This window comes from Gallinula chloropus, assembly GCF_964237585.1.
Source record: "Gallinula chloropus genome assembly, chromosome: 3".
Classification (NCBI taxonomy): Eukaryota; Metazoa; Chordata; class Aves; order Gruiformes; family Rallidae; genus Gallinula; species Gallinula chloropus.
This window is the reverse complement of record NC_140087.1, coordinates 25448805-25458081: the sequence shown is the minus strand read 5'-3', so window position 1 is coordinate 25458081 and position 9277 is coordinate 25448805. Positions and strand designations below refer to the sequence as shown.

General features: G+C 46.3%; 1 protein-coding gene across 2 annotated transcripts in view; it reads left to right on the top strand.

Annotated features, from left to right (window-relative positions):
* Nucleotides 1-759: 759 nt before the first annotated feature.
* REPS1 (RALBP1 associated Eps domain containing 1) overlaps nt 760-9277 on the top strand; it is a gene marked incomplete at both ends in the record, with an annotated part of 62566 nt that continues 54048 nt past the window's right edge. For both annotated transcript variants that reach the window (XM_084262263.1, XM_084262262.1), the window contains one exon: nt 760-912. In XM_084262263.1, coding sequence (XP_084118389.1) covers nt 760-912 — 153 coding nt within the window. The remainder of the gene's footprint in view (nt 913-9277) is intronic.

The window sequence follows — 9277 nt, the reverse complement described above, 5'->3', positions numbered from 1 at the left end:
AGGAGCTCGTGAGGAGAACTCCGAGCGGGAAAGCAGCGGCGCCAACCCGAACGCGGGGCCGCCACAGGCCGGCCGGGCCCGGTCTCCCCTCACAACAACGCCGGGCCCGCGTGGGGCTAAGCCGCCGCACCGCCACACCCACAGGGGGCACTGCCACGCACGGCTGCGCCGCACATCCGGGCCGCCGCCGCCGCCATCCCCCCCCCTCTCCCCCCTCGTTCCTGGAGGGGCCGCCGATGGTGTCGGCAGGGCGACGCGACGAAGGGAGGGGAGGGGCCCTCAGGCGGCGGGGAGCTCTGTCGGCCCTTTTCCCCGCTAGCCCCGCCCTCTGCCGGGCCTGGCGCTTCCGCCGCCGCTCGTAGGGAGGGGGGCGGCTCCCCGCGGCGCTGAGGGGGCGGGGTGGCGCGCGGCTCCGGGTGCTCTCCCCCGCCTCCCTCCGCCGGGCGCGCGTTCGCCGGGCGGTCGGCGCAGGCGCGGGGGACAGGCGCGCAGGCGCGCCGCCGTGTGGGCGGGAGGGCGGTCGGTGCCGGGGGCGGGTGGGAAGGTGTGAGCGGCCGCGCGCGCGCGGCGGTTGGCTGGAGCGCGCGGCGGCCGGCGGCGTCCTCCCCTTCCCGCCCCCCTCCCCGCGACGGGCCGGGCGGCGCGAGGCAGACCCGCGCGCTCTCCGCGGCCCCCTCCGCCGGCCGGGCCGCCGTCGTTGGATGCGGGTCGGCGGCGGCGGCAGCAGCAGCAGCAGCAGCGGCGGAGCCGGGGTGTAAGATGGAGGGCCTGACGCTGAGCGAGGCGGAGCAGCGCTACTACTGCGACCTCTTCTCCTACTGCGACACCGAGAGCACCAAGAAGGTGGCGTCCAACGGGCGGGTCCTGGAGCTCTTCCGCGCCGCGCAGCTGCCCAACGACGTGGTCATGCAGGTAGCCGTTGCTGGCGGGCGGCGGGCCCGGGCACCGCCCCGCTGCTGCTGCTGCCCGCGGGGAGACAGCCCCGTCCGGTGCTGCCGCCCCTCCCCTCCCCTCCGCCGCGATCGGCCCTCGCCCCCCTTGCCTGCCCGGCAGCCCTTTGGCGGGGGTCGACCCGCCGGCGGTGGCTGGCCGGGGCGGGGAGGGCCGGAGCGGGACCCTCCGGAAGACTCGGGAGCTATTGTCCGGCCCGGGAGCCGTCCACCTGAGTCTGGGCAGGAGGGGAAGGTTGTGCCTCCGGCGGGGAGGGAGGGGCCGGGGGTGCAGCGAGTTTCTGCGCTGAGCATGCCTGGAGCGGGCCCCCGCTTAGGCACTTGTGGGGCCTCTGAGGAGAAGGGTAGGAGGGGGCTGTTGATCATCTCTGCTGGCGGTGCCCAGCACTTGGTAGGAAAGTGTCCTGTTTGCTTCGTGTCGGCAGAGGCCGTCCAGAGCATGAGGACCCCAGAGCTTTTTGGGGATAGGAGGGAGATTCGTCCCACAGTCTGCTGATGAGGAGCAGCACAGAAGGAGACCAGGGTTTGTGTCGCTGGGCGCTGCTGACGCTGATCCACATCGCCAAAGACGTGCAGCCTTTTCTTTGGGATGCCAGTTCCCGGCAGGTGTTAACTTACTCATAGTCATCAAAACATTTCTAACAATGGAAAACACAGTGGTAAGAGTGACATGGGCCCCTAATTGCAACATGTATGTGCTCAGAGTCAGCACTTACTTCCTTGGCTGGGTTGCGGCTGAAAGGTGTAGCAGTGTTGCAGAGCTGCTGACATAGAAGAGGGAAAGTCTGTTCTCTGTGCCTTGTGTGATTACTTGAGGAAAGTATTCCCATTGAACCGTTCTTACAAACAGCTATTTGTAATAATTGCTGTTTCTGCAGTTCACTCTGTCATTGTTCAGTGCTTTAAAGTTTATGTAGTGTTTTGAGCTGCAGTGGGTAAAACTGTTCTCAGAAAAGCTATACTGCCTTTTATGCAGCTTCATCCTCAGCCTAGTGAGATAAACAGCCTTTGTAACAAGCATTAAAGTTACTGCAGCTGGAAATACAGTACACAAATTTCAGCATTATGCAACTTGTTACCAGATTCTGGGCTTGCTGCTCGTGTGTTTTTGAGTTCCTAAGACCAACTTGGTTAGTTAACATGAGTTTAAGATGTAAACAAAGTGGAAGACTGAATTAACAAGTAATTCTTACTGGTAAAACTAGTAATCTCTTATTTGATGACTTGCTAGACTGGACTTAATGGTAACAAGAGTCTGCCTGCTCAGTATTACAAGTGAGGTTTCTCAAGGGCTACCCACTTCTGCTTTTTTTTGTGTGTGGCCAACTAACTTCAGAAAAATCATCCCAGGAAAGCTAATGTTTGCATGTCTGTTGTATTTAAAATCTGCTTTCCATAAAATTTGTATGGATTACTGTAAAGGTAAAGCAGGCTATTGCTAGGGATTTTTGGTTTATGCAGGGATTTAGTGCAAGAACTTTGAAAGACTTGGAGTTTTGAATACAAGTGGTCACAGATGATATCTGTTGCAGGGCAGGGCAAATGTTTTCTTGTAAAGTAGATCACATCAGAAGAGGAGAAAGTATTTGGGCATCGTTTCATGGGTTCTAAATAAATTAACTCAAGCAGCAGACCTGTCTTATCACTGTAGTGATCTCAAGGAAAACCTTGCAGTTAAAATGGCAAACAAGATATTAGATTGCACAAGGAATGAGACCGTAAATAACGCAAAGAAAGTCAAAATGCCCTTAGCAGTTTGACCCATTATGAGTACCTTGTGCGGTCGATGTTGGTCACCTGTAAAGTATCTTGTACTTGTGAGGGAGAGAATCTAATTGTTCTGTTATTTTACGTTCTCCTTGAGGCATGGCTGTATCTCAGGTTAACACAGGCACGAATACTTTGGACAGAGGCTCTTCTAAAAGAAATGGCATTTCATGCTTTGGAAGCAGTGACTATGTAACTAAAGCATCAAGGTGATACAGCTTAAGAAGTAAGGAAATGCTGTGAAGGAGGTGGAATTATCTTTTGACCATGTGGTGCTGTTCTCTTACCTGTTCACTTGAAGCACCTGATGATGCTTGTGGGGAAAGGAACTTGATTCAGTTACCCAATTCTTATATAATCCTGGAATGCAAGTGTAGTACCAGTCACATGAATGGTAAGTACCTTTGTAGGTGTACAAAACACAGCACAGAATTACCGCCCTTCAAACTCACAGGGACCAAGTCCTCCCAAGGAACTACCTTGAAATTTTTCATCTTCAGTATTATGGGTCTGTAGATGCCTGTGAATGATTCAGAACTGATTCTGTTGGAAATGAATGTGTGACAGCTGCATTTTTAGATCCATAACTTGTTTTGCTTACAAGTCAGTTATTATAGAACTGGATACGTTGTGCTGCCTTTCCTGCAAAGAGTTGTATGAGACTTCAGTCTTGCAACAGGAAAAGTTAATATGTGTGGCTACTTGTTCCTAACCATTCTCCCTTCAACCTCCAAGGGATGCTCTCAGATATCCATTAAATGGGAATAAATGAACATACAGAAGACTGAAACAGTTATAGTATACACACATGATCACAAAGCAACAAAACCCTGGGGAAAAAAAAAAAAAAGCTGTATGTCCACTTAGTACTGGCCTAGGAAAGGGCAGCCTTATTACCAGAGCAAATATACTGCAAACTTTGTTACAACCTGATCTTCACGTGTGGGGAAAATCGGCTTTTTTAAACCCGTATTTCTAGCTTTTTGTGCACATCCTTGAAATTAGCATTAAGTAGAAGATTTGTATAAAACAGTGAATGGAAGTACATGTTGGGATAACAAGTACAGCTACTTCTCAACAGTTACACGAGTCGAAATTGCTGTCAGGGTGTGGTTTCACATTGCAGCTAAAGCAAGTTAATAGCACATTGCCACTGAAGGAGGTTGGTTGGTCTTCCCCCAGACAAGTGCTCCTGCTCCTGATTCTCCTTGCAAAGGCACTGGTGCTTGTCTGATGCTGTTGCTCGCTGGCACCAGGGGCTGTGCAGGCAGAATATTAAAATTTTTTCTTGATTTTAACTCTGTGTCAGCTAAGTCTGCTTGAATGAATGTCAATGCTGGCACAAGGAAGGAGGCAGGAAAACTTTGGCTGATGGAAGGGAGGAGGACTTCCCTCTTTCTAGAATGACTGGGTATTTTAGTTGTGACCTGGTATGGGTTTCACAGTAGCTTAAACTACTAGAAGCTGGAGCTGCCTTATGCTGTCATTGACATTCATTTGGACAGACAGCAGGCTTGTTCAGCCAAAAGTTAGGGGGTTTTGTCAGGTTATTTTTCACCTGACTCAGCTGCCTGACCTCATGGCTCGGATGTACTGGCATTGGTGATTATATTACTGAGTAGTATGACGCGACACAAGTGATGCTGAGGAGCTGCCATCCACCCAGTGTATGTATTTCAGAAAGTTTGTCTCTGCAACAAAGTTGTGGCCTGGTCCTGTAGACTGAAAACTAGCTGAGTTTCATTAAGTGCACTCCAACAGTGCATCTTCTAGGCTGGCTTCATACAGAAGAAATCTAGTTGCCTATTTTGCAGTGGCTGCGTAGTAGGAACCAGAGCACTGAAGGCGGTCAGGAAATTGATTTCAAAAGCACATTTCACATCTGACCTAGAACAAGTAGGTGTGCTATTAAAGTCAGTTCTTGGTGCCTCTGTACTGACTGTGAGGTCACTTGTAAAAACGAGCTGGCTAAAAAAAGGTATTGTGAAGTTCATTACTTGTCTATGGGATTAATATAATAGCTGTCCTATTTGTTCAATTTTTGGAATCCTTATTTAGGTGATTAATCACAGGATGGGTTATGAACTTGCACTTTAATTCTTAATTATGGAAGCGTCACAAGACAAGGAGCAAATCAGTTGTATGATACTGATTGGAAATTAATGAGTCAGGGCATATTGCTTTAAAATTCAATATTACTGTAGAGCAACAAATATGAAAGTATTTGCATGTACATTATCTAAAACAAATTAATTTTCATGTTCAGTGTTGGCATTGTGCAGCAGTGTTGCCCAACTTCTAATTTAGTTTTGGAAAATCTTTGAAGTGACAGGTGAATTGTAGAGTTATGCCCAGTTTCTTCAATTACAGCGTGCTTGCATTAGCCTGCTCAGATCTTAACGTAGAGCCTGTTTTTGGCTCTTGTTAGCTGATTTCAAAGTGCTGCTTTGTTGGGGTTTTTTTCATTTCTGATAAGTCTTAACAGACAGATTAGTTTTGATTGTTCTTTTGTTCTTGTCTCTGGATGTCTGCCTTGAATCTGTGTTAGAATTTGCTGCCATCACATCAGAAGTTGTGAGAAAGTGCGTACCTGTGATGCAACTGACTCGTGGTAAGGTCCAGGCTTTCAGTATAAAGCTTCATTCATGAAGTACAGTTTCTGTGTTTTGCAGAAAACCAGCTAAGGTACAGCGTGTGCTGTCTTCTCTTGTTCCTGGGTGATACCTTTTGGCAAACCAGGAATGGGGAACGTGGAATGGTAGTTGCCTCATGGGCCAGAGCTCATCTGTGGTGTGGGGTGTGATTATAATTGGAATTATAATCCATAGGCAGAACATAGCAAAATGAAATTACAGGTTCTTGATTTAAAATGTTGGCCTCTGTTGGAAGATGGATGTAGAAAGGGAGCTAAGAAGATAAAATCTTGTTCACAGTGGGTTTATTGCTGTGGTTAGATTTCAGAGAATTTTCCTGCAGGAAGACTACCTGTTGGTATCAAATCAGTAGAATTTACAAAATGCCATCTGCAAGTGGAAGCTGACCCAAGGCATGGTTAGGATTACCTGTGTGGTGGAGACGTGCAGAAGACTCAACCTTATTCTGGTTAATTTGCTGAATTTATTATCTTGCAAGAACTGGTGGGGTAAGAAGCAAGAATTCCTTGTACACTGAAAATCCCATGCCTTTGTTTCAGCGATTTGGAGCATGTTTAAAGATAGGCAACACTTTCAGATCTTAGAAAAAAAAAGTGCACTGTTTGAAAAGCTTTCTTATCCTAATACTGACCTTCACCTAATCTGCAAACAAACCCAAATTTTAAAAAGAAACCGCTTAATTGAATGCTGCCCATACATTGTGGGTTTATACTTTGTATTTTAAAGCTCACAGTTTTTCTATTTGACAGTTTAAAATAAAATTACTTTAGATTTCCTCTGAAACTATTGACAGCAGGTTAAGGCAGTCTTCTAGCACAGAAATGTGTAACTGTAGCATTTTTCTTACTCGTTCTTAATATTTTGTTAGCTTAAGCATTTTAAAGTGGATGAGCCTGTAGCCTTTAGGATTATTATAATGTATAATTTAAATATAATTATATATAATACTTATATATGTACAAACATCCTTTAATGCTGTATCTCAGTTCTTGTTTAGGAAGTAAGAATTGTTAGAAATCTGTTGTAAATGCAAACAGTGCCTGGATACACAGTTAAGGATATCCAATTTTGAATTACGTATTTTTTCCCCCCTCAATTGTTATTGTAATGGACTATTTTTCTTTCCTCTTAGCTAAGCAGAGGGTTAGTTTTGTTTCTTTGTAATAATGAGATACATAAGCAGTCTACTTTCCGTTGGTGCCAGAACTGGCTCTTAGTCTGCTTTGTATCCTGTGAATTGTGCTTTGAGTTTTCCAGGAATTCTGGTAAAAATGTTTACTTTAATGATGTTACCTTCACAGAAACTGTAGTGGGCCGCAAATTGTTTTCTCTTTAGTTACTTAATTTAAGTAGTTTCATATCTCAGTAGTGTTTAGTCAGAGAATAATCACTGGTTTTGAAATGAAAGGCAGGAAGTTAATGGCAGAACTTTAGGAGTGCAGATTAGGTCTATTAGATTTACATTTGTTTTCGGCTGATTTCTCGGTGTAATTGACTGGCATTCATACTGTACAGTCACTTAACGTAGTAAATAATTCCTTCATAATTCCATATGCCAGCACAGCACTCAGTTAAATTCAAGTATCATAGCTCAGCTTTGTTTGAAAACAGTTGTTTGGTTGTTGGTTTGGTGGGACTTTTTTTTCTTTTAAAATGTGCCATCAGATGACAGCAGGGATGATTAATATCCATTCTGACATGACTGGATAGAATTCTAAAATTACTCAGAAATATCAGGGCCTTTGGCAAATGCAGCTGTCTTCAAATCAAGTTAGATGTGCAAAATTATATACTGTAAACGTGATCGTTTTTCTCTAAAGATGATTGTTTTGTATTAGAAGTTGTAAGCACTTCTCTCGCAGTCGGAAAAATTGCAAACATGCCTTCATCTGAGTCTAATCTTCAATAAATATTACTGCAGATACTGTGAAATTACAGGACTTTGCTGGCAGTCTCTGACATTTCAATTATATTTGATCGCTTTCAAAATATTCGTCCTTACAGACAAGTTTCACACCTATTACGTCACAAATATTTGCCATTTAGATTAGTCCCTCTTGTAGAATTCCTTGGAGTTCTGCTCTTCGCTTCAGTGGGTTTGAAGTCAGAAGTGAGTGTGGGAGCAATATGTTGACTACCAGGTTTTTCTCACTGGCCGATCAGTGTATATATTTCCCACTTGTTCTTTTTCCTTTGCCGTTTCTTTAGGCCACAGGGATGTTGTTAAGCCACTGGTGTCGTTCTTTCCGAATTAACATTCGGACTGGTGATTGTGTTTGTGTCTTGCTTATTTTTTTCCCAACTGGGCTTGGTGTCTAAAGAGTTAAGTTATCCCCTGTGCTTGTACAAAAAAATGCATTATAACTTTGGCAGGCCTGTCTGTGCATTGGAACTGTGTTTTGATAGGTTAAAGGACCTGGAAAAGATGACAGTCTGACTTGAATTTCTGGAATGATTGACTTCTGACATCTAAAATGCTCCTGAAATATGCTAACAGAGCAATTAGAAGACTCAGTTTGAAATACATCTTTCAATTTCAGTAATCCCAGAACAGGGTGACCAAGACTGAACTGTGTAAAATTTAGCATTAGCTAAATTTAGCATTTAGCTAACTTACTCCTGCTTCAGACCAGAAGTTGTGAAATTTGTAGAAAAGTCCCTTCTTACTGCAATAGGGCATACAACTGGTTTTGTCTGAATGAAAATGTCTTCGATCATTTAAGCAAGTTTACCAGTGACACCAAACTGTGAGGTGAGGTCAACACACTGGAGAGAAGGGATGCCATCCAGAGGGACCCTGACAGGCTGGAGAGATGGGCCCATGCGAACTGCATGGAGTTCAAGAAGGCCAAGTGCAAGGTCCTGCATCTGGGTTGGCACAACAGGAGGCTGGCTGAGAATGGATTGAGAGCAGCCCTGTGAAGGACTTGAGCCACTGATCGATGACAAGCTCAGCATGAACCAGCAGTGTGCACTAGCAGCTCAGAAGGCCAACCAGGTCCTGGGCATCAAGAACAGCATGACCAGCAGGTCAAGGGAGGTGATTCTGCCCCTCTGCTCTGATCTTACGAAACCCCGCCTGGAGTCCTGTGTCCAGCAATGAGGTGCCCAGTACAGGGAAGACACAGAGCTGTTGGAGCGAGTCCAGAGGAGGGGCATGGAGATAATCAAGGGGCTGGAGCACCTCTCCTATGAAGCAGACTTGTGAGAGTTGGGCTTGTTCAACCTGGAGAAGAGAAGGCTCTAGGGAGACCTTATTATGGCCTACCAATACTTAAAGGGGTCCTACAGGAAAGTGGGAGAGGGACTGTTCATCAGGGAGTGTAGTGATAGAACAGGGGGTAATGGCTTTAAACTGAAAGACAGTAGTGTTAGATTAGACATTAGGAAGAAATTCCTTACAGTGAGGGACTGGCACAAGTTGCCCAGAGAGGTTATGGAAGCCACATCCCTGGCAGTGTTCAAGGCCAGGTTGGATGAGGCTTTGTGCAGTCTGGTCTAGTGGAGGGTGTCCCTGCCCATGGCAGAGGGTTTGGAACTAAATGGGCTTTGAGGTCCCTTCCAGCCCGAAGCATTCTAGGGTTCTAAGCCTAGTTTGCAAGAACAAACTTGCAGCTGTGTTCTGAGTCTCAAATGTAGCCCCGTAAACAAGACAGTATTGGGAGAAGGAGAGCAGTGCAAAGCGAAGTAATTCCTTAGCAGAGGCACGCTCAGAGGAGAACAGGTTGAGATGGGAAAGCAGCAAAAGTAATGGGCGCAGTAGCTTGAGGTAGACTTCTGTGGAAGTGTTCAGGAATAGCCAGACCAGATCTGAGCAGTCCTGTTTGGCCAGGCCACAGCATGACCACTAACTCTAGGATCAGAGAGTTCCTTCATCCTCACTTTACGCTAGCAAAAAGCCAGAAG